Source organism: Pristiophorus japonicus, chromosome 6 (genome assembly GCF_044704955.1).
Source record: "Pristiophorus japonicus isolate sPriJap1 chromosome 6, sPriJap1.hap1, whole genome shotgun sequence".
NCBI lineage: Eukaryota > Metazoa > Chordata > Chondrichthyes > Pristiophoridae > Pristiophorus > Pristiophorus japonicus.
This window is the reverse complement of record NC_091982.1, coordinates 219,242,346-219,269,074: the sequence shown is the minus strand read 5'-3', so window position 1 is coordinate 219,269,074 and position 26,729 is coordinate 219,242,346. Positions and strand designations below refer to the sequence as shown.

Genomic DNA, 26,729 nt, shown 5'->3' with positions numbered 1-26,729 from the left:
GAATTAGTGGATGCATTCGTGATCATTTTCCAACAGTCTATTGGCTCTGGATCAGTTCCTATGGACTGGAAGGTAGCTAATGTACCACCACTTTTTTAAAAAGATGGGAGAGAGAAAACGGGTAATTATAGATCAGGTAGCCTGACATCAGTAATGGGAAAAATGTTGGAATCAATTATTAAAGATGAAATATCAGCACATTTGGAAAGCAGTGACATGATCGGTCCAAGTCAACATAGATTTATGAAAGGGAAATCATGCTCAACAAATCTTCTGGAATTTTTGTGAGGATGTAACTAGTAGAATGGACAAGGGGGAACCAGTGGATGTGGTGTATTTGGACTTTCAAAAGGCTTTTGACAAGGTCCCACACAAGAAACTGGTGTGCAAAATTAAAGCACATGGTATTGGGGGTAATGTATTGACGTGGAGAGAGAACTGGTTGGCAGACAGGAAGCAGAGAGTCAGGATAAACTGGTCCTTTTCAGAATGGCAGGCAGTGACTAGTGGGGTGCCGCAGGGCTCAGTGCTGGGACCCCATCTATTTACAATATATAGTAATGATTTGGATGAAGGAATTGAGTGTAATATCTCCAAGTTTGCAGATGAAACTAAACTGGATGGCGCTGTGAGGATGCTAAAAGGCTACAGGGTGATTTGGACAGGTTAGGTGAGTGGGCAAATGCATGGCAGATGCAGTACAATGTGGATAAATGTGAGGTTATCCACTTTGGGGGCAAAAACAAAGGCAGATTATCTGAATGGTGGCAGATTAGGAAAAGGGGAGGTGCATCGAGACCTGGATGTCATGGTACATCAGTCATTGAAAGTTGGCATACAGGTACAGCAGGCGGTGAAGGCGGCAAATGGTATGTTGGTCTTCATAGCTAGGGGATTTGAGTATAGGAGCAGGGAGGTCTTACTGCAGTTGTATAGGGCCTTGGTGAGGCCACACCTGAAATATTGTGTTCAGTTTTGGTCTCCTAATTTGAGGAAGGATGTTCTTGCTATTGAGGGAGTGCAGCAAAGGTTCACCAGACTGATTCCCAGGATGGCTGGACTGACATATGGAGGAGAGATTGGATTGACTGTGCCTTTATTCACTGGAGTTTAGAAGGATGAGGGAATTTCATACAAACATGTAAAATTCTGACCGGGCTGGACAGGTTAGATGCAGGAAGAATGCTCTCTATGTTGGGGGAAGTCCAGAGCCAGGGGACACAGTCTAAGGATAAGGGGTAAGCCATTTAGGACTGAGATGAGGAGAAACTTCTTCACTCAGAGTTGTTAACCTGTGGAATTCCCTACTGCAGGGAGTTGTTGATGCCAGTTCATTGGCTATATTCAAGAGGAAGTTAGATATGGCCCTGACGGCTAAAGGGATCAAGGGGTATGGAGAGAAAGCAGGAAAGGGGCACTGAGGTGAATGATCAGCCATGATCTTATTGAATGGTGGTGTAGGCTCAAAAGGGCCTACACCACCTATGTTTCTATGTTTCTATGAAAGTGTTATTCGGGAATCTCAGCATGACTTCTGGAAAACTTGCTTGATTTTATTGAGGAAATTACAAAGTCGATGGTTGTTGAGACTGCACATCATGACTTTTAACAAAAGCTTTTGCAAAAGTACCACTCAAAAGGCTACTGAACAAGGTGGAGTCTTGTGGGATTGGTGGGCTGGATAAAGAACTGGCTGCATTCCCACAGACAGAAGTTTTTGATGAGAAAGACTTTGCGTGGAGACCAATCACTGGTGTGGTCCTGCAGGGATCTGTACCGTGGTTATTGCTCTTCACTGTTTTAAATCAATGATCTTAATGAAGGAAGTGGGGGAAAATTATCAGCAAGTTCACAGATGACGTTAAGATAAGTACAGGTGCAAGGAGTATAGATGGAAAAAGAGAGATTGTAGGCCAAACGAGATCCAATGGGGCGGGGAAATTTGATTGATGTCTGGTAGATGTCTTTTAATATAAACAAAAGCAACCTGATATTTAGATTTTCCCTTCTCCAAGTGCTTATTTAACCCATGCAAGATTGCATATGCACGGCTGCTAATAGAAGGGCCTGGATTATAGAGCATGAGGAATCGAAGGTCCATGACCAGTGCTGCAGCTATTTTGAAAATATTAGAATGTTTTGCCAAAACAATTGTATATAAAATAAACACTTTTTTTGTACATGATCTTGATTAGGCCATAACTCAAATGCAATGTTCATAGAAACAGAAAATAGGTGGAGTAGGCCATTAGGCCCTTCGAGCCTGCACCACCATTCAATATGATCATGCAACTTCAGTACCCCATTCCTGCTTTCTCTCCATACCCCTGGATCCCATGAGCCATAAGGGCCACATCTAACTCCCTTTTGAATATGTCTAACAAACTGGCCTCAACAACTTTGTGGTAGAGAATTCCACAGGTTCACAATTCTGAGTGAAGAAGTTTCTCTTCATCTCGATCCTAAATGGCTTACCCCTTATCCTTAGACTGTGACCCCTGGTTCTGGACTTCCAACATCAGGAACATTCTTCCTGCATCTAACCTGTACAATCGAGTCAGAATTTCACATGTTTCTATGAGATCCCTGCTCATTCTTCTCAATTCCAGTGAATATAAACCTAGCCAGCTTTGGTCAGATTTATGACATGTTGGGGGATGTTGTGCAGGATTTACTAACATGGACTATCTTAGAACTCAAGATAAACAGTGTGAAATTATGGTCTTTGGTATAATTTTATATCAGAGTACAGGAAGGTAAAAGAAGGAATTAATCTAAACACAAAGTGGCTGGCAATCAGGTGTGAGAACAACCATGTTACTTTTGTATGGTGTGAGAATAACCATGTTACTTTTGTATGGTGTTTTTAGGATAAAGAGAACTGGTAGAGGAAAGAGACAACAGTTACTCAAACCGGAAGGCTCACACATGAATCACGACCACTTTGATTGAAGTATCAGAGGGCAACAGGTATCCCAGTAAGGAGTTAAAAACTTCAGAAAAGGACAGGAGAAAATAGGCATGGAGGGGGTGGGGAGGAGAAAAATCACCCTTCGTTCCACATACAGCTGTGGCTACATGTATACTGTTAGTTAAACTTAATTTATAAACAAGGAGCCCAAGGACAATATTTACAACTTGGAGAATGCAGCACTTACTTTAAACAATGCAGAGGGCCAGGAGAGACACGAGCCACCCGGCTCACACGAGCCCCATTTATTGTATTGAGGTGAACCTCTGGGATATAGAGAGTGACAGAGGACGATTGCAGTCTGGTTTTCACTACTTCCAGAGGGCATGTTAAAATGGCTCCAACTGTTCCCCCGCAGCTGCCAAACAAAAAAGATTCATTTTAGTCAAAAAAAAACACAGCCAACAAAAATAAAACTGGGTAAGAACAATGTTTAGACAACGATCATTCTACATACTGTAAAGCAGCAAATCTCCAACTATACTATAATCACCAATATAATGCTGCATTGTTCCCTAATGGCTCAGTGGCTAAATACACATATAGTACAGGGTTATACAAACCGGAATGGTCCTAGGTTCAATCCCTGGTTTGTTACCATTTTGATTTTCTTTCCAAAATTCATCAGTTCCCCTTCCAGATTAAAAAAAAAGATTCTCACTGTAAACTTTATACAGAAGTGCAGTGATACCCATATGTCAGTCGACTAGTCTCCCAATAGTCCCTGTCTAGTCACATTTGAAGAACAGAAATGCCTGAAGAGCTGAGCAAAAAGATGGAAGGTAAAGATTATTAAAAGCAGTGAATACATTTGACACAATTTCACTGATTGTGCTGGTTCAGGTAGCACACACGAGCTTCAGTGGTAGGGAACAACCATCAGCCCTTTCCACACCAAAAGGGATACCATAAAAATTAATCTTACTTGAAAACTAAAAAAGTTTATATACAGATATAAACAAATGTATGGGTGATCAAATTGGCAAAATGGTTTCTGGATACAAAATCAAAAAGACAAGATTAGACTCGACCTTGTGCAGCTACAAAGTCTGCCTTCCCAGTTATCTGGCAGAATTTTCATGGGACAAAGAGTCAGGTGAAGCATTGCAAAGTGAGATGCTTTGTACAGTAACTTTGCCTGTTGGCATCATCCTGCAAGACAGAAATCATAACCCAAGACTTTCTTACTTGAAACTGTCTTCATACCCAAGCACATAAATCTAGGCCAACACTCCAGTGCAGTGCTGAGGGAGTGCTGCACTGTCGGGAGTGCCATCTTTTAAATGGAACGTTAAACCGAGGCCCCGTCTGCCCTCCGAGGTAGGCGCAAACAATCCTATGGCACTATTTCATAAAGCAGGGGAGTTATCCCCGTTGTCCTGGCCAATATTTATCCCCTAAATCAATATCACTAAAACAGATGATCTGGTTATCATCACATTGCTGTTTGCGGAAATTTGCTGTGCGCAAATTGGCTGTTGCGATTCCTACATTACAATGACTACACTTCAAGAAAGTACTTCATTAACTGTAAATGCTTTGGGATGTTCGGTGGTCCTGAAAGGAGCTATATAAATGAAAGTCTCTTTCTTTCTTTAGTATTTCATACATCTAAATGCTAAATTAGGCAACTCCAATTTCCATTATGCACTGGGTGAAGCCTTCCCCATTATGGCAGATAACAGAGATTCCACAATACTAGTTAAAGAGGAACTAGCAGATTCAGAAGTTCAATAAAAGACTAACTGCTGCACAATTGAGTATTTTTAATTATGATGATCTTATCCATTGAACAACATTTAATTAGTATATCTCACACCACTTTGAACTTTCAACAGTTCTTGTTTTATTACTGCGGCATGGCTAATGATTAGGACTTCTAGGTTATTTGACACGGTTTTACATTCCAAAGACGTCACACTTCACACAGCATTCACCGTAACAGCTCAAAACCACCCATGCATCAAGCCAAAATCTTCCTTTTTAAAAAAAAAAGGTAATTAATTAGACATAGTTGAAACACATAATTCAGGATATTGTGGAGCAAGCTGGAGTGTGATTAGTACCTAACAGAGCAAAACACAGATGCAGCCACGATGGGCAAAAGACTATTTTGTATTGTTGCATTCAATGAAACCAATACAGTACAATAGAGGAAGACTGCCCGATTGCACACAGTAAACATCCAAAGACAGACAATGTCCAGGTGATTTCCTGTGCAAGATACAGATTCTCATTTGTATATGAAGGGTTGAACAAATGAGGAAGAGTATTAAATTACCAAAATGAAACCAGTTACAACAATGAGTGAATGGTGTATCTAATTCATTTAAATTATACATCAGGGGTTTGGAGTCTCAAAAACCTACTATGCAGAGAGATTTATAGCACAATAAAAAACAATTTAATTTTCATATTTCACTGTGCTTACATGGAGAATGATCATAAACATACATATGTCTACTTTGTTGTGTATATAAGAACATAAGAAATAGGAGTAGGAGGCCATACGGCCCCTCGAGCCTGCTCCGCCATTTAATACGATCATGGCTGATCCGATCATGGACTCGGGTCCACTTCCCATAATCCCTTATCATTTAAGAAACTATCTATTTCTGTCTTAAATTTATTCAATATGTAGCGTCGGACAGGATTTCTCATTTAGGTTCAGGTTGCAGCATTCAAGGTACCTGTACTAGAAATATCCTACGAGATACAGTGGTGCAGTCACATTTAATGGACTAACTTAAAGGCCTTAAAAAAAAAAATCAGAATGCAGGCCTCAACTTTCCCCAGTGATTTGCACTGTTTTTTTTTGGAGTAGGCGGCTCTTTTTGGCCTGTTAAAAAAAAAGTTGCCCCAATCAATTTGCACCAGCGTAACTGGGTTTCAGCCAAAGGAGGCGTAACCTGCCACCCATGCCAATTCTGGCCACTTAGGCTAGTTTGACCAGCTGAGAGTTACTCCAGTTGTGTTTAGGCCAGCATATGTGGCCTCAGCAGAAAAACCTTCTGGAGCGAGACAGAGACGGTGGTGGGGGGGCGGGGGCCTTTCGGGTGTAGTTAGGAGAGTTAGGTGCGGGGACTGGGAGGGAAAAGGCCATTCGGCCTGGGATAGGGGCGGGGGATCGGATTGGCAAGTCCTTCGGCCAGGGCTAGGGAAGCTGTCCGGGGAACGGACGGGCAAGCCCTTCGGCCAGGGGAGCAGACCGGCAAGCCCTTCGGCCAAGGCTAGGAACGGACCAGCAGGGCGGGGAGGGGGAAAAAATAAGCGTGCGTGCGAGCTAGGCAAGTAGACCGGCAAGCTCTTCGGCCAGGGCTAGGGAGCGGGACCGGCTTTAATAATTGGAGGCAAGTTGCCGCAATATATTTGAGTGTGTTTTTAAGTTGATGCAACATGTTTTAATGTGTTGGAAGCTGGCTGTATGTTTCACTTTGCACCCTCAGCTCACTGTGTGCCTGGTTACTGTAGCAACCCAATCTTTTTGGCGCCGATCAAGGCTCCACCCCCCAAACTAAAAGGACAGGCTAGGCTGCGCCAAAATGAAGAAATCAAATGGGGAAACTTGGAACATTTTTTTTTTTGTGTACTTGGGGACCCCCCCCCCCCAAAAAAAAACAAACAGGCATAACTCTTCAAAAACACCAAAAGAGCTTTGGGGAAAATTGAGCCCGTAGAATAGAAATCGGGTTAATCACATTACAAAGGGAAAAAAAAGCAGAGTGTATGATTAAGGAATAATCCAAGTAGAAAACAAAAATCAGTCAGCGTGATACAAGTACATTGAAAGCAAACTCAGTACTAAAGCAATTATGCATTTACAAAAAATACAAAATAAAGCTCATATCAAAATTAAAATAGATCGCATCAACAAAGGTTCAGTCCTGTTTCTTTTCATTAATAGGTCATGTTTTATTTTTTTTTAATTATATTTTGTTGCTTAATAAGAGAATCTCTGCAAATATGCACCAAGTTAAATTGAGAACAGTGACCACAGTAAAGGGTGGACGTCAATATTTCACAATAAACTAGTAAATTACACATGGCATTGCCCATGGTCAATTGACAAGTACATAATTTTTTAAATACTATGTAGAGATGGCATTGGGAAGTTAAGACTCCAGAAACTCATTACAGCACTGCCTACTGGCCAGAGACTAACTATATTGTTACAAGCAACTGTTTACATACAGGATCCCCATTGTAAGTGTTTATAAAGGCAATTTCAATGTTAAATGTTGAGATAAGCATGACCAAAACTCTAACAGGAATTCGCATAGGAAGTGGACACATACAAAATTTATAACATACTAGTCGATGTCCCATGGTACTGCATACAGTAAGGCACAGAGTATAGTCACTCCCTTACCTGTATTTTGCTTCTCACTCTCTGGCCATAACTTTTTGCTGCTCTTTGTTCGCCAACTCTTAACTTTCGCTTGGTCTTTTCAGGTACGAAAAGACTAGTATGGCAGGGAAAGGAGCCAACAACAGCTACAGGTTGCATTTGAAGTGAAGCCTGTGAGGGGAAATGAACTTTAATGGCTCCCTTTCCACTCCCTCTCAATCACTTCAGCTGCCCCCAGTCACTTGTGCTCATCATGTCCAGTAATCCGTCACATTCCCACGACCCATTCCGTTTCCCTCAAAAAAGTTGTGTTTGCTTTCAAAATTCATACTTAATAGAAAAACAAATTAGAATGAGGAAACAAACAGTCTGTATGCCTTCCCATTTGTCTTAAATTCCTCCCCCCCCAAAACCTGTCTCAAAGGCATCGACCTTTTTGGTCACCAAAGCATAGGTGAGATAACCAGTTGGTTTCAAAATTTTAAATTAAAATAATTGAAGCAGCGTTAAAACAACAATCTCTCTCCCTTCTCCTACCTCTGATCCCAGTCTCTCTCTCAGCTTAGTACTCTAAAGTTTATAAAACAGTTATATCAGGTGTGTAAATCAGAAGCTATTTTCGCCAATTCAGACACAGCTTGATTTTCAAAAATCGACTTCAATATAAATTTTACCTCATTGAAGCTTTTAAAATCTTTTCTTGGTTTACAATTTTTTTTTTAAAAAAAAGAAAATGTATTGACTAGAAACTGAAGAAAACATTTCATAAATACAGCTGACTGAACAGTGGTAAATGTTCAGATTGCACAATCCAAATGCAGCTCCGAGCTGTAGCTGTGGACTAAAATATGAAGTCCAAACAAATTTTGGGAGGAGTCTGAAACCTTCAAGTAAAAACTTTAATGAAGCCATAAAAAGACAATTCAATGGGTAAATGTAATCATGTTGTGCAATATGTAATTATATTTTTTTTAAAAAAACATATTTTGAGCAGAGAACTTTTAGTTGCTGAAAAAATGACCGATGAAGTTTTTCAGAAAACGCTTTGAGCAATTTGTGGGAAGCCACATGGCAAAACCCAGAATTAACACTGAGGGGGAAAGTTGACCCAAAAAACGTGACAACTGATATCAAGTTATGCAGATGCAATGTTTTTAATATATTTCAAGAAACTTTGATAAGAACAACTTGGGTTGGCAAGAGAAGATAAGTGTGGAGGCAGAGGAACCGGACATAGATGTATGTGCCTTTGCACGTCTTCCTAAATGGAATAACCACCATTGATGCCCTTATCCGAAGCAAAACATATACTCCACCACCCCACCCTCCTGGTCGAACCCCCAGTATGGCCCACATGTTAGCTCCCTCAAGTCCAATGGACATAGCCTCAATATATTTGGCATGGAATTGGTTTAAGCGTACAGGAGGAAGTAAGTAATACAGTCCCAACTACTTGAAATGTCCACGTTTAAAATGGGCACTTCTCAAAAAGCGATAACCATTCACATTAATGTCCATTTCAAAGTTAACGGTTATAGTGCCTTATGTGCTTGGTTTATTTCGGGCAGAAATAACTGTTTACACGCTGCAGAATTCACTTCGCTTCCATTTCTTCTACAATTTAAAATGCAGATTTAGTATCAGAGAAAAATGTTCTCATGCCATATCCACAACAGAGTGGATAGTAGGTTTAAGGAAGTGAAGTACAAGACAGCAACTCCATCAAGTGGTGGTGATGGAACTTCAGCAGTTTGTTAGTATCTGCACGAGCTCTCTGCGGCCGAACCATTACTGTGCGTTTATGCAATTTGTTTTGAATCTCTGCTGGTGCTGCTTATTAATGTTTTTAAATCAATTGACACTGAGCAATGATGCAAACGGACTTTGTATTTGGCAGAAATTTGGATAGCGAGGTGAAATACTGCCAGACTTAGTGGAATATAAATTTTAAGCGAAATTTTTTTTTTTAAATCTACTCTTTTGTACAAATCAGGTGCGCAGAGACGGATGGCTGGGGATGGTGGTGAGAAACTGTACGAGTGAACAGAGCTAATGCAAAGTAAATAGATTTCAAATGGAAAAGAAAAATCAGGGGCGTCCAATGGGCAGCCGGTCAGATATTGGCCATTTTATGCCATTGCTGAAGGTTAAAAATGACCTCCACCAGACACCAATTGAAACAGAAAACTCAATTTTTCTTTCAGGCCTGACATGCCCTGTCTAATTCCATTTAAAAATATTTTTGCCCTCCCCAAATTCCCCTTCATCTGCTGAAAACATGCCGAGGGTACGGTTCCAATGGTGACTACAACCTCTCCACCTGGCCCTCTCTCATGGGGCAGCCTAGAGTGGCTACTGGAATGCTATTCGGACAATGGAAAGTACCACAGTAAAGTCTGATCACATCCTCATCCAATGTACACGCACCAACTTCCAGCATAGATCAATGCATCAACAGAGAGATCACTCCCAAGCCCAAGGGGTTGGAGAGCAATTGTAGCACTCGGACTGCTGTCTAAGTGAACATGACCTGGAATCAAAGCAGGATCCTTTTGGTATGCAAGGCTTAATGCTGCACTGGGAGATACCTTTAGTCCGGGGTGAGCAATTATTTGGGCTAGAGGGACACTTAAGTTTTAGTGAGCTGTTGAGGGCTGCACACCAATGTTTCCCCCAAGGTGCATGGCCGCGCACCAATCGCGAGGTCCTGCGCAGGTCGCTCAAAAGCTCCTGCCGCTGGAAGACACCACGCATGCACAGCAAATTTAAAGGGAATATGCACTAAAAAAGAAATTAGAGGGACCTTTCCCGCACTCAGTAAATTGTTTTAACAGCTATCATTAGAATGTATCATTTACTGTATAAAGAACCCTTCATTTTGTTTCCACACTTAATAAAAACAACATGCTAACAAACATGATACAAGTTTAAAAGTCACATTGAAAAGTGCATGGTCTGTTTATTCCAAATGATAAATTAATTCGTGTGGTGGAAAATGAGATTGCCAGTGGAAGCAGAATTACAAACAAGGTATAAGGCACAATCAAAATAAAATAATTTATACAGCCTTTAAAAATTGCACATAAAAGTGGTACTTTGATGCTTTTGAAACCTTGCTAAGAAATAATCAGACTCGAAAAATGATCTATACTGCAAATTGCACCCTAAATCAGCCATCAAATTGGGCTTGTTCATTGTCAGTGTACTGTAATTCCTGAGAAAAGCCAAGATGCCTATAGAGTTTGCAGACTTTCACTTGAGAATGGGCACAAGTAATGCACCATTATAATACACATTTTTTCCCCCCCCAGAGTGCTGGTTATTACTGGGACTGGCCAACGACATAAATCTCTATAACCCTCTTCTAGTCATGACAATAAATTTAAATTGTTCAGCATATGGGGAAAAGGGGCCTAAATTAAAAACAGTGAATGCAGTGTCCAATGTACCTGGGTCCATTTAATTATGCCTCCAATATGCTAATTAAATGGGATAAACGAGTGAATAATTGTGCAAGAACTAATAGCCCACGAACAGTCATTGGTAAGAGCCAAGTGCTAAATTGGTAATGAGAACGTTCCCGGCTATCGTACTCTTTGGTGAAAGTCATTGAGATGAACAGCCATGACTACACTAAAATGGATAGGAAATATTAGAGTATGCAGTGCATTATGGGTACGGACGTCCGCCATCGGGGCTCAGAATTGCGGAATTAATTCTTACAAGATTGGGCCGGAGAGAATTGCTTTGGCGAATTGATAACTTGAAGTATTACTGTGTGTTCCCTGGCTGCAGTTCAGGTCAGTCTCTGACCCACAGGAAGTGAAGGTGGATAGATGAATGTGCAGCTCAAATTGCAATGACCCGGCAGGCCGGATTTGCCCACCACTGCTTCAGCCCTTTGGGAGAGCTGCATAGCATGAATACAAGAGTATTTAATAGGTAAGAATACAGAGCTTCACAAATGGATAATCAACAGATTTACATATCCTGCTGTAGCACATCGAGAGGCTGAAATTGCTGAAACACAAGATCCGCTCGTTTTTCAGCGGTCCCCAAGCAGTACGTCATTTACCACTGTCTGGTACCACTGGTGCCGAGAATTTCATCCTATTTTCTCGCACGCCCGGGGGGGGGTGGAAAGGAGGAGGTGTGGGAGTAATACATTATAGTTCATTAATTAAAAAAAAGTAAATAACACTAGAAAATACTACAATCCATTTAAAAATACATCAAACTGTGGAGAACTAAAGATCTGTGTAATATCAAACAAATCAGTCAGCTCTATGTACATACCACCCACTTAAAAGCTTTTCCAGGACAGTATGTATTTCTAGCGGTATATCGGCAGGAGGTCATGAATTTTGCACTTTTGGGCGGTATGTTGGTGGTCTGCATGGGTGGGCAGTGTGCACACTGCCAGCCGATATGTGTCTGATGAATTTTCCGCCGGGCGGTATATAGATGTTTTTTTCCACCAAAATTGCATTTTTGGGCGGTATGATGAATTTTGGGCCCCGAGACTAAAACTTATCTTTCTCTGAGGCGCTGATGACAGATACAGCATGAAATACCACATCTGTTAGGAAGTCCCTCATGATCAATTATAAATGATAATTCACAGTTCTGTGTTCAGATGGTGGGTGGAGAAAGCGGAGATCCAGCTACTAGCCGACAGCCACGACGTGCGTGGATTCTTTAGCGCAGTCAAGACCACTTAAAACCCAAGCACCCAAGATCCTACCCCACTGCTGGCCAAGAATGGAGGTACTCATCAAGGACAGAGAAGCAGTCAGACAGTGCCCACTGGAAGGAGCAATTTGAAGATCTCCTCAATGAAGACTCAGTCTTTGACACGAGTGTCCTCGACTCCATCCCGCAGCATGCTACCCGCCACCATCTCAGCATAACCCCAGCCCTGCACGAGTTAGAAAAGGCCATCCGACAACTGAACAAGGCCTCAGGAATCCTCGCCAAAGCACTAAAACATGGCGGAGACGTATTATTGGCGCGAATACATGATCTAATTTCTCATCTGGAAGGAGAGCATGCCAGGAGACCTCAGACGCCGTAATCGTGACCATCTTCAAGAAAGTTGACAAGTCTGATTGTGGTAATTAGGGGAGATTCCCTGCTATCGGCCACAGGGAAAATCACCACAAGAATCCTCCTCAATCGCCTTCTCCGTGGCTGAAGAGCTCCTCCCAGATTCCGCCCACTAAGGGGCACAATGGACGTGATCTTCACCGCGCAGAAAATAGCATCAACCCATGTACATGGCCTTCTTTGACCTCATAAAAGGCCTTCGACACGGTCAACTGTGAGGGATTATGGAGCTTCCTCCTCAAATGTTTGTCACCATCCTCCACCTGCTTCACAAATGACATGCAAGCTGTGATCCTGACCAACGGATCCACCACAGACCAATTCACGTTCAGATCGGGGTCAAGCAGGGCTGTGTTATCACACCAATGCTCTTCTTGATCTTCCTTGCTGCAATGCTCCATCTTACCCTCAGCAAGCTCCCACTGGAGTAGAGCTAATCTACAGTGCAAACGGGAACTTGCTTGGCCTCAGTCTCCTCCAGTCCAGATCCAAGGTCGGCCCATCTTGTGTCATTGAACTACAGTACGCAGACGACGCTTGCGTCTGTGCACACTCGGAGGCCGAACTCTAAGCCATCATCAACACCTTTAACGAAGCATGAGAGCATGGGCCTTACACTAAACATCCGTAAGACAAAGGTCTTCTACCAACCTGCCCTCGCCACACAGTACTGCCCCCCAATCATCAAAATCCACGACGAGGCCTTGGACAACATGGACCATTTCCCATACCTCGGGAGCCTACTGTCAACAAGGGCAGACATTGATGATGAAGTCCAACACTGCCTTCAGTACGCCAGTGCAGCCTTCGGTCACCTGACCGAGAGTGTTTGAAGACCAGGACCTCCGCCATAGCGATACCCGCCCTCCTATGTGCTTCAGAGACATGGACTATGTACAGCAAGCATCTCAAAGCACTGGAGAAGTACCATCAGCATTGCCTTCGCAAGATCCTGCAAATCCAGTGGCAGGATAGGCGCACCAACATCAGTGTCCGTGCTCAGGCCAACATCGAAGCATTGACCACACTCTATCAGCTCCATTGGACAGACCATATCGTCCGCATGCCTGATACGCGAGTCCCAAAATAAGCGCTCTACTCGGAGCTCCAACATGGCAAGCGGGCCCCAGGTGGGCAGAGGAAACGATTCATGGATTCCCTCAAAGCCTCCTTGAAAAAGTGCAACATCCCCACCGACACCTAGGAATCCCTGGATGAAGACCGTTCAAAGTGGAGGAGAAACATCCGGGAAAGCGCCAAACTCCCGAGTCTCATCGCCGGGAGCAAGCTGAAGCAAAGCGTAGACAGCGGAAGGAGTGCATGGCAATTCAAGCAGCCCACCCACCTGTTCCTTTAATCACCATCTGCCCCTCCTGTGACAGAGACTGTAGGTCCTGCATTGGACTAGTCAGTCACCTGAGAACTCATTAGTGTAGAAGCAAGTCATCCTCGACTCCGAGGGACTGCCTAAGATATTAAAATGCTTGAATTGGTAACAGTGACATGTTACCAATATATTGAAATCAATGCTGTAATGTTAGCACCCAGCATTCTTGCTCCAGGAGGAGACACTGCAACCGGTTATAACAGAATGCATCTAAAAGACAAACTATTTCCTCCACCAAACTGTGAGCAAGGTCACAGGATATTTACTAGTATTATGAATAAATTTCAATATGTTGCACCATTTAGAGCACTGCTGCTTTATTTTGGACAATAAAATGTTTGGCTCAGAACATTGCCTCTATTAGATAAATAAACATCTGTTGTGTTGAGAGGACGAGCTAAAAATCAACATGGTGTGCGCACACAAAAATATTTACTTAACAGAAACAGGATTTCATGTAAATAGGGAAATGTCAAGTCTTTTAAAACCTTAGTACAAATGAATTATAAACTGCAAAGAAAACTTAAAATTAAGTAAATACTGAACAGACTTCTTGTACAAAAAAATTGTTTTTCAGCATGTCCTGTTTAAGCTTTGAGACACAATTCATGCACTGCTAGCTCTCAAAGTAGTCAGATTAAGAGACAGTGAAAAGTACAATGTAACAACTATGACCGTGACCTAATAAAGCTAAGTGCATTACAATGCAGAACAAATTGCAGGATTAAAATTGAGCACATGACTCCTCAGCACTTGAACCAAAAAGCTAAAGGCATGTTGAATAGTTTCCTGTTCCATTAACTGATATGAAAGTGCCATTTGTTAGCCTAAATCAGAGAATTAGAACTGAACAGAAGGATATTCCCCTTAAAATAGCATTGAAAATATTTTTGTTGGCAGGGGTTTGGGGGGGGGGGGGGGGGTATCTACTTCAAATTGAAGACTAGAATCATGAGCAACATTGGTAAATTTAACAGCAGGAACAAGAGTCAAAAAACAGAGCAGTCATTAAATAATTATTCAAGAAATAAGGATCATGCAAGGAAATAAAATGAGTAGGATTGGTCTATCTGCAAGCAAATGAACAGACAGTGGCTGATTTATTCTTGAAAAGGAAAGTTACAGCAAGACAAAAGTGCTGAAATCAGACAAAATGAAAAACATCTTGAAAAATAAAACAAAGCTTACAAATTCAAGATTGCTGGAAAGATAAACATTTACAAAAGTTTGGGCACGTTTGTATTAGCAGAATTAGTAGTGGCTCCTTCGGTAGCACATTCGCCTCGGAGTCAGAAGGTTGTGGATTCAAGTCCTACTCCAGGGACTTGAGCATATAAATCTAGGCAGACACTGCAGTGCAGTGCTGAGGGGGTGCTGCACTGTCGAGATGCAGTCTTTCAGATGAGACATGAAACCGAGGCCCCGTCTGCCCTCTCAGATGGAGGTAAAAGATCCTATGGCACTATTTTGAAGAAGAGCAGGAAAATTATCCCCAGTGTCCTGGCCAATATTTATCCCTCAATCAACAATATTCCAACATTGGCTATGAGGGGGAGGAGGGGAGGAGGGGAACTTAACACAATCACAAAGACTAAGGAGTTGGTACTCAGTAAAATAATGGGACTAAAGGCAGATAAATCCCCTGGACCTGATGGCTTGCATCCGAGGGTCTTGAGAAGTAGCGGCAGGGATTGTGGATGCATTGGTTGTAATTTACCAAAATTCCCTGGATTCTGGAGAGGTCCCAGCAGATTGGAAAACTGCAAATGTAACATCCCGATTTAAAAAAAAGGAAGCAGACAAAAAGCAGGAAACTATACACCAGTTAGCCCAACATCTGTGATTGGGAAAATGTTGGAGTCCATTATTAAAGAAGCAGTAGCAGGACATTTGGATAAGCAAAATTCGATCAGGCAGAATCAGCATGGATTTATGAAGTGGAAGTCATGTTTGACAAATTTGCTGGAGTTTTTTTTTTTGAGGATGTTACGAACAGAGTGGATAAAGGGAAACCAGTAGATGTGGTGTATTTGGACTTCCAGAAGGCATTTGACAAAGATGCCACATAAAAAGGTTACTGCACAAGATAAAGGTTCACGGGGTTGGGGGTAATATATTAGCATGGATAGAGGATTGGCTAACTAACAGAAAACAAAGAGTCAGGATAAATGGTTCATTCTCTGGTTGGCAACCAGTAACTAGTGGGGTGCCGCAGGGATCAGTGCTGGGACCCCAACTATTTACAATCTATATTAAAAAAACTTGGAAGAAGGGACTGAGTGTAATGTAGCCAAGTTTGCTGATGATACAAAGATGGGTGGAAAAGCAATGAGTGAGGAGGATACAAAAAAAAAAATCTATAAAAAAAAGAGGACATAGACAGGCTAAGTGAATGGGCAAAAATTTGGCAGCTGGAGTATAATGTTGGAAAGTGTGAGGTCATGCACTTTGGCAGAAAAAAAAAATCAAAGAACAAGTTATTATTTAAATGGAGAAAAATTGCAAAGTGCCGCAGTACAACGGGACCTGGGGGCACTTGTGCCTGAAACACAAAAAGGATAGTATGCAGGTACAACAAGTGATCAGGAAGGCCAATGGAATCTTGGCCTTTATTGCAAAGGGGATAGCGTATAAAAGCAGGGAAGTCTTGCTACAGCTATACAGGGTATTGGTGAGGCCACACCTAAAATACTGCGTGCAGTTTTGGTTTCCATATTTACGAAAGAATATATTTGCTTTCGAGGCAATTTAGAGAAGGTTCACTAGGTTGATTCTGGAGATGGGGGAGTTGACTTATGAGGAAAGGTCGGGTAGGTTGGGCCTCTACTCATTGGAATTCAGAAGAATGAGAGGTGATCTTACCAAAATGTACAAGATGATGAGGGGGCTTGACAAGGTGGATGCAGAGAGGATGGTTCCACTAATGGGGGGAAACTAGAACTAGAGAGCATGATTTTAGAATAAGGGGCCGCCCATTTAAAACTGAGACGAAGAGAAATTTCTTGAGGGTTGTGAATCTGTTGAATTCACTGCCTCAGAGAGCTGAGGAAGCTGGAACATTGAATAAATTTAAGACAGAAATAGACAGTTTCTGAAACGATAAGGGTTTATGGGGAGCGGGTGGGGAAGTGGAGCTGAGTGCATGATCAGATCAGCCATGATCTTATTGAATGGCAGAGCAGGCTCGAAGGGCCATATGGCCTGCTCCCATTTCTTATGTTCTTATAACAATAAACAAATTATCTGGTCACTATCACATTGCTGTTTGTAGAAGCTTGCTATGTGCAAATTGGCTGCCACGTTTCCCACATTATAACAGTGACTACACTCCAAAAGTACTTCATTGGCTGTAAAGCGCTTTGAGACATCCGGTGGTCATGAAAGGCAAGTCTTTCTTTTTAATGATCACAGCTTCCAAATAAGTCGTACAAGTCCTCATCAAGTTTACCATATATAAACTTATTAAAGGTGGCAACTTGATGCTGAAGTCCAGAAGGTAAATTGTCCGTTTAAAGATATGGGAAATCATTCCAAATAATGATAGGATGATTTCATTCATAAATTAAGGCAAATGGATTATGCCCTTCTTAAATCTCATGAGCATCAAGGTTTACTATCGCTGTTAAGTCAACAACGCTATTTATAACAGCCCTGAATTCGCAGTCGGAATGATGGTGTACTCTGAGTACCACCGTTGAGACTGACCCCTGAGCCAGCAATCAGCAAAATCTTGTAACTCATGAAAATGGCTCTTCTGCAGTTATCATGCTGTTAAATTCCCAACTAAAAGTTATACCCAAAGGGATTAGGTGCAATTAGAGCTTTTACAGCATATTGACTGCTAAACAAATGTTAAGCACCTGGAAAACAATTTTGTATTTTATGCAATGAGAAATTTGTCCACTATAATAAAAATTAAAATGAAGGAACTTTTCCAAAAAATTTTTTTTTTTTTTTTTTTTAAAGTTTCTGCATCTTTTATTTCAGGATTGCCTTTTCCCCATGCAAGAACCCCAATCTTTGTTTTGCACTCTAACTTTTTTTTTTTAATTAGAATTTTAAGGGCTTACTCACGTCCTTGTTCAGTATGAGAAATCTGCCTTTTGATTGGTTGCGGAGACAGCCCGTTGACATCACAGCAGGTCAAATAAGGGGATCCCAGTAAGTTCCATTGAATTGAATTCAAGGTAAGAAAACCCGAAATTCTGCGAGATCCTGGTGTGGAGCGTGTTTCACTGTCGCTCTCAAATTCAGGGCCAACATTTCCTAAATATCACAAATGTGGCAAGTCCAATTGTCTTTCAAGCAAGGTATTTTAGTGAAGACAGAAATCTGGAATGATATACTTCTGGAGACAAACATATTGGGAGAGAGGCGGGGCATGAGTATGCATCCAAAATTCCTCACAACCAAAGGGTGGAAGATGGTGGAGAAAGAAGAGAATGAAGATATACAATACTACGAACACCTGAGTAACTGGAGATCACACCAGTCTTGTGCTCAGGTATAATCTGGCCAGTTAATCAGGTCCATACATGCAGCAATTTGCACTATCGTGCTCAAAATGGAAAGCTTTTAAAAAAAAAACATCAAAAAAAGTAAAAACTATAGCTGATTTTTCCCCTCACCAAAAGCCGGGGTCTGAAAGCCAATTGTTGCACCCAAATACTGTCACAGACAAGGAATTGACCTTCTGGTCAGTGTTTTGTTGGGTATGGGCAATCACAATTATTTGCCCCTCAAAAAACATCGTTAGGAATGAAAATTACAGAGGAAGGAACAAAAGAGAGAGAAACTGATTCCCGTTTTCCTCAACCACTTTATGGAAGAATCCCTTTAAGCATTGATCAAATTTTGCAGCTTTTAAAATACATATTTCATTGCATCAGTACAAAAGTGGTTTATATTGTTAATTAGAATATAGAATAGGAGAAACCAAGCAAGAACCAGTGAATTGTTACTGTTCACATTCACTGTGTCGACAATAGAAGCAAATGGGCTTGCATGCTCTCTTGAAATAAGAACTCCATGGTTAATTCCGGGAGGGTGGGGGGGGCGGGGGAAGGAGGAAGAGATTAGAGAAGAGTTGAGGAAGAAAAAAAAAACGACTAGAAAATTTCCCCCAGTATGATCAAGTTTTTCATTAATTGGCAGAGTGCAATAAAAATTTACAAGACCAAAGTAATACTTCATTAATTTTTAAAATTGAACACAAAACAGCAATGCTAGGTCATGGAGGGATTTGTAATCAAGAATGAAAATTTTACTAAAGTGCCATATGGACCAGAAGCCATCAGATTTGATTCTCAACAGTAATGCTAGCTGACGTTATTTGAAACAGTATACTTGGCTTCAGTGCCCTTGGCTAGACAAAGAAAGACATCAACCGCGTGTTATCCCATGGTCCTTGCCAAAAAGTGCGTGCGTGTGGCTGTTGCATGACCAAAAGGATCGGACTTGGCGAGGACATAATTCATAGTACAGCTTGTTAACAGTCACTGTCCAGATTCTCACGTGAAGAATGGCTGATTGGTTGGAGGTACTGGTGGACACCTTCCAATATCTTTGAAACTGTACCTCATTAAGTGCCGTTACCTTCAGATGAGGAGCGTAAAATGGAGATAAAAATCAATCGGGGGGGGAGGAATTGTTACTAAGTTAGTAATGTAGCCTGAACTTACAAGGATTGTTTCTCTACCACGCTATCTAAAAATGCTGCACTGAACAAGAGTGTTGCAATGCTTCACAAGGCTCTCAAACAATGGAGCCTTTTCACAATTAAATATAATAGGAACCATTCTTGGACTTATCAGCTTATTAGATTTTAAAAAAGGAGGCATTTGATTTCAAAATAAAACTTCATAAGGAAAATTGTCAGAAATTAGGAGGAAAATGGAAATGCTGAAATTTGCCTGTTGCATCTTAATTTCCAAATTTTAAAGCAATTAGCAATACGAGATGTCTATAATTAAGCTACCTTAATGTCATTATCAGCAATTAATTTAGTAAAGCATTTATAGCTTTGTCATGTGACTGCATGCCTGAATAGATGTGCAATAGATCAAGAGTTCTTCCCTTCTCTGCCTCTCCACACCCTAATTACAGTAGCTTGCATGCTTACACAAATCAGACATCTCAGCGAGAACCACAGCTAAAATAAAAATGACATTTAAGCTCGCAAAAAAGACGTTGCATGCACTGCAAAGATCAAGACAAAAAAAAAATGTATCCAACATTTTGCACCAATGTATATTTCACTTAAAATACTCAAGTCAATCCTTTTTCATTCCTGATCAAAACAAAAGTTGTTACCCCAAGCCTGGAAATGGAACACTTTTCATGAGGGCATCCAGCATCACTCACTGGTGGGTCAGGTATCACATGATTAGGATATAGCTCCGGTTACTCTGCCCCAATAGCAATAGTATGATCATTTTCAATTTCTCACATCAGCTGTCCTGTGGCCTCAATCAGATTTAGCACTAAATGAGAGCCTGTTTTTGTGCTGTGGTCCCAAGTCCACCAGGAGCTGAACTGAGATTGCTTAATCTTGTTTTATACAGGACCCATATAAAATCAGACAGGAAGCTGGTCAGTTTGAGCAGGTTTTGAATTCAGACGTCACTGGTGAAAGGACTGTACCTAACTCACCAATCTACCCAATCGATTCATTACTTTTCAAGTAAATTGAACAACTTATGGTGGGATGGGGAAAGTATCTGGGGGCATATCTAGTTCATTTTTGGCATTTAAATCCCAAGAAATTACTAAATGAAAAAATGCTAAATAAATATAATTCTCCCATACAGAAGAGTGTGGATTAACACTAATATATTTATACTTGGGGTCACCTGACACCAGAAGGCACCACTGTGATGTCATGCAGGTAATACAGGAAGTCAACTCTTGTACTTATCCAAGGTGGGAATGAGAGAGATCGGGTACACACCCGAGGCAGTTTATAATGACAGGACTCGTGTTATTACATTGGCGACAAGGTAAACTAAGAACCTTCTCTCGCCTTTACATCCAACTGCCAAGTCTTGCAAGGAATTGTGTGATTTGGTGAGTGACCATCTAAAGCCAAAAGGGATCATCTCATGCTATCGCTTTTACACACATGTCCGTGCTGAGGGCCAGAACGTGTCGGGATTCATCGCCGACCTACAACGTCTTGCTGAGCCATGTAAGTTCGGGAACATGCTAGAAGACATGGAGACTTTTTCGTGAGGCATCAACCATGATGTGATGCTATTGGCCGAAGAGAAACTGAACTTGAAAAAGGCCATCGCGATTGCCCAGGCATGCATGCGACTGATGAGAACTGAGGCTGTAAAGCCTAAGCGAGGTCCAGTCAAGGCCAAGTTGTGTACTTATATGAAGGAACTCATACCTGTGATTGGTAATGCAGTAGTCAAGGTGTCGTATGATGGCGTGATCCAAGATCTATCATGATGGATCGTTCCAGGTAATGGTCTAAAGTTGTTTGGTCAGGATTGGCTCGAGAACATCAAGCTGAACTGGAGTGATGTCAAAGCATTGTCCTTGGTGAATGACACTTGTGCTCAAGTGTTGAAGTTTCCTTCTTTGTTTGAGCCAGACATTGGTAATTTTACTGGAGTCAAGGGGCAGATTCTCCTGAATTCTGATGCAAGGCCTGTCTATTACAAAGCTCGGTCTGTCCCTTATATGATGAGGGAGAAGATTGAGATGGAGCTCGACAGACTCCGTGAAGGGGTCATATCACCTGTCGAGTTCAATGATTTGGCCAGTCCTATTGTTCCGGTGTTGGAGTGATGGCACTGTCAGGATTTGGAGACTACAAAGTTACGATTAACCGATTCGCGAAACAGGTTCAGTACCAGTTACCGAAGGCTGATGACCTATTCGCCATGCTAGCTGGTGGAAAGTCATTCACTAAGCTAGATCTGACATCAGCCTACCTGACACAGGAGCTCGTCGATAATTCGAAGAAACTGACCTGCATCAACACCCCTAAAAGGACTGTTTGTCTACAACAGGTATCCTTTTGGAATTCGTTCAGCTGCAGCCATATATGGAGAATCTACTGAAGTCTGTTGCTATAACTATTGTGTTCCATGACGACATTTTGGTCACAGGTCACGACACTGCTGAACATCTGAACAATCTTGAGGAAGTTCTACATCTTCTGGACAAAGTGGGACTCAGGCTGAACCGTTCGAAATGTGCCTTCATGGCACCTGAAGTTGAATTCCTTGGTTGGAAGATTTTTGCTGATGGAATCAGGCCTACTGATTCAAAAACCAAGGCCATCAAAAATGCACGCAAGCCTCAATGTGACAGAGCTGCATTCATTCCTTGGGCTACTGAACTACTTTGATAATTTCTTACCCAGATTGAGCACTTTACTGGAGCCACTGCATTTGCTACTCAGAAAAGATAACAATTGGGTCTGGGGTATGTCTCAAGATGGAGCCTTTGAGAAAGCGAAGAGTCTGATCTGTTCAAACAAGTTGCTTGTTCATTATGATCCGTGTAAGTATCTTGTATTAGCCTGTGATGCTTCATCATATGCTGTTGGCTGTATACTCCAACAAGCCAATGAGTCAGGTAAGCTACAACCTGTTGCGTATGCTTCAAAAAGTTTATCAAAAGCGGAAAGAGCTTACAGCATGGTAGACAAAGAAGCTTTGGCCTGTGTGTATGGCGTAACAAAGATGCATCAGTATGATGCATCAGTACCCGTTTGGTCTCCGTTTTGAACTAGAAACGGATCACAAGCCACACATTTCATTGTTTTCAGAAAACAAAAAAAGGTATTAATACCCATATTCAGAGGTGGGCGTTGACATTGTCTGGCTAGAATTACATTATTCGTCATAGACCCGGTACTGAGAATTGTGCCGATGCACTGTCATTTGCTTTTGCCTACACCAAATGTGAAAAAGCCTCAACCCGCAGATCTAATGTTGGTAATGGATGCTTTTGAGAGTGATGTAACTCCTGTCACTGTTCAACAAGTTAGGATCTGGACCAGCCATGACCCTATTTTGTCAGTTGTGAAACGTTGTCCCCTCAATGATGATTGGTCTGAAATACCTACAGAGATGTGTGAAGAGACCAAACCTTACACCCGTCACAAAGATGAGCTGTCCATTCACTCAGATTGTTTAATGTGGAGTAATCGTGTCATCATGCCGCCAAGAAAGATAGAGAAATATTTGTATGTGAGCGACATAGCACTCATCCCGGTATTATGATGAAAGCCATTGCTAGGTCTCATGTATGGTGGCCTGAAATTGACTCTGATCTGGAATCATGTATGCATCAGTGTAATACTTGCATGCAGCTAAGTAAAGTACCACGGAATCACCGGTGAGTCTTTGGTCATGGCCATCTAAACAATGGTCGAGGATCCACATCGATTTTGCAGGTCCATTCCTTGGAAAGATGTTTTTTGTTGTGGTGGATGCATATTCAAAGTGGATAGAGTGTATTATTATGTCACCCAGTACATCTGCAGCCACTATGGAGAGCCGACGTGTCATGGTTGCTACTCATGGTTTACCGGACATTGTTGTGAGCGACAAAGAATCTTGTTTCACAAGTCTGGAGTTTCAGGAGTTCATGAAACCCAATAGTATTAGACAGGAGATCAGCTCCATTCAAACCTGCTTCTAATGGTCAAGCAGAGAGTGCTGTTCAAACAAACAAAGTCATCATCATCATAGGCGGTCCCTCGAACAAGGAGGACTTGCTTCCATGAGTTCACAGGTGTTTCAATGAAGGACCCGATGTTCCAGTCCTGAACTCCAAACAAAAGTATGAAACGTGTAACTCAGGGTTCACTTCAAACTTGTTTGTCACATATATTGCTCAGTTATAGGACAAGACCTCATACTGTTACTGGTGTTTCCCCTACTGAACTACTGATGGAGAAATCTCAAGACCAAGTTTTCACTTGTTCATCCTGATTTGAATGATAGTGTTGAAAACAGACATCAAAGTCAGCAATTGTATCATGATCTTACTGCTGAGTCACAAGATATCAGTCAATGATCCAGTGTTTGTACTGAACTATGGTCGCGATCAAAATGGATCGCTGGTACTGTTACAACTAAGGAGGGTAACAGACTGTTCATTGTCATGCTGAAGAATGGCCAAACATGCAGAAAACACATTGACCAAGTAAAACTGCAGCACGCAGATGAACTGGAACAGTTTGAGAAAGATCTAATCAGTGACCCACCAACTATCGTTCATTCACCAGAGGCCTCTGTTGTAATTCCTGAACCCGGATCTTCAGTCTCTGATGTTATTACCACTCCCACCAGAACTGTTAAGAAATTAGGGATGCATGCATTAAAAAGGTACAGCAGTTATCATGGGTGACTTTAATCTACATATTGATTGGGCTAACCAAACTGGTAGCAATGCAGTGGAGGAGGATTTCCTGGAGTGTATAAGGGATGGTTTTCTAGACCAATATGTTGAGGAACCAACTAGGGAGCTGGCCATCCTAGACTGTGACGTGTAATAAGAAAGGACTAATTAGCAATCTTATTGTGCAAGACCCCTTGGGGAAAAGAGTGACCATAACATAGTAAAATTCCTTATTAAGATGGAGAGTGACAGTTAATTCAGAAACTAGGGTCCTGAACTTAAGGAAAAGTAACTTCGACGGTTTGAGGCGTGAATAGGCTAGGATAGACTGGCAAATGATACTAAGATATCCTTACTATACTGTACAAATGCACATGAGGCCCATACTCGAGAGAAGGTCACTCTGCGACCAGTAACCTTTATTTGCCAGCACTGAAGTGATGAAGGTGGGTGGAGCGTTCCCTTTTATACCTGAAAGTCCTGGTTAGGAGTGTCTCCCACAAGTTCACCACCTAGTGGTCAGTGTTCTCACGGTGTACAACTTAGGTCAGTTTATACATGGATTACAATGACAGTTGAATACATGACAGATACTTAAAGGGTTGACAGTGGATAGGCAATGGCAAACATTTAAAGATCACATGGATGAACTTCAGCAATTGTACATCCCTGTCTGGAGTAAAAATAAAACGGGGAAGGTGGCTCAACCGTGGCTAACAAGGAAAATTAAGGATAGTGTTAAATCCAAGGAAGAGGCATATAAATTGGCCAGAAAAAGCAGCAAACCTAAGGACTGGGAGAAATTTAGAATTCAGCAGAGGACAAAGGGTTTAATTATTAAGAGGGGGAGAATAGAGTATGAGAAGAAGCTTGCCGGGAACATAAAAACTGACTGCAGAAGCTTCTATAGCTTGTAAAGAGAAAAAGATTAGTGAAGACAAACATAGGTCCCTTGCAGTCAGGTGAATTTATAATGGGGAACAAAGAAATGGCAGACCAATTGAACAAATACTTTGGTTCTATCTTCACGAAGGAAGACACAAATAACCTTCCGGAAGTACTAGGGGACCGAGAGTCTAGTGAGAAGAAGGAACTGAAGGATATCCTTATTAGGTGGGAAATTGCGTTAGGGAAATTGATGGGATTGAAGGCCGATAAATCCCCGAGGTCTGATTGGGATGCTTAAGAGTACTTAAGGAAGTGGCCCTAGAAATAGTGGATGCATTGGAGATCATTTTCCAATAGTCTAGCGACTCTGGATCAGTTCCTATGGACTGGAGGGTAGCTAATGTAACACCACTTTTTAAAAAGAGAGAAAACAGGTAATTATAGACCGGTTAGCCCGACATCAGTAATGGGGAAAATGTTGGAATCAATTATTAAGGAAGAAATAGCAGCACATTTGGAAAGCAGTGACAGGATCTGTCCAAGTCAGCATTGATTTATGAAGGGGAAATCATACTTGACAAATCTTCTGGAATTTTTGTGAGGATGTAACTAGTAGAGTGGACAAGGGAGTACCAGTGGATGTGGTGTATTTGGACTTTCAAACGGCTTTTGACAAGGTCCTGCACAAGAGGTTGGTGTGCAAAATTAAAGCACATGGTATTGGGGGTAATATAATGATGTGGATAGAGAACTGGTTGGCAGACAGGAAGGAGAGAATCGGGATAAATGGGTCCTTTTCAGAATGGCAGGCAGTGTCTCGTGGGATAGCAGAACTGACATGGAGGAGAGACTGGATCGACTGGGCCTTTATACGCTGGAGTTTAGAAGAATGAGAGGGGCCCTCAGAAGCATATAAAATTCTGACGGGATTGGACAGGTTAGATGCAGGAAGAATGTTCCCGATGTTGGGGGACGTCCAGAACCAGGGGTCACAGTCTAAGGATAAGGGGTAAGCCATTTCAGACCGAGATGAGGAGAAGCTTCTTCACTCAGAATTATGAACCTGTGGAATTCTCTACCACAGAAAGTTGTTGATGCCAGTTCGTTAGATATATTCAAAAGGGAGTTAGATATGGCCCTTACGGCTAAAGGGATCAAGAGGTATGGAGAGAAAGCAAGAATTGGGTACTGAAATTGCATGATCAGCCATGATCATATTGAATGGTGGTGCAGATTCGAAGGGCCGAATGGCTTACTCCTGCACCTATTTTCTATGTTTCTATGTTTCCATTAGCTCACAAATTCTCTGCTTTCCTAATTAGTCTGTTAATTTTATCATTCTGTAATGGGCCAGATTTTGCTGTCAAAATAATGGTGAGGCCAAGGGCACAGCAACTTCAGGCGAGGAGTAGATGCATGGTTAAATGCCAGTATCTAAAAGTTACTGTCCAAATTGTGCCCCTCAGCTGTCTGCCTCACCATTGATATGCATTAGATGTCAAGATGGAAACTAAACTCGCCATAGAAACTTAACTTGTCAGTAGTATTGCAAGTGCCCTTTTAATGACATAATTGTTAATTACAGGTGCAGCATCAAAAATCACAAGACATTTATTTATCTAGCGAATCACTGAAAAAGAAAAAAGTGTTTTAACTTTTGCAGG

At 41.7% G+C, this 26,729-nt stretch overlaps 1 protein-coding gene across 6 annotated transcripts in view; it reads right to left on the bottom strand.

The window, feature by feature from the left end:
* slc25a36a (solute carrier family 25 member 36a) overlaps positions 1-26,729 on the bottom strand; it is a 105,832-nt gene that overhangs the window by 54,794 nt on the left and 24,309 nt on the right. For all 6 annotated transcript variants that reach the window (XM_070883605.1, XM_070883602.1, XM_070883600.1 and 3 more), the window contains exon 2: positions 3,159-3,329. In XM_070883605.1, coding sequence (XP_070739706.1) covers positions 3,159-3,329 — 171 coding nt within the window. The remainder of the gene's footprint in view (positions 1-3,158; positions 3,330-26,729) is intronic.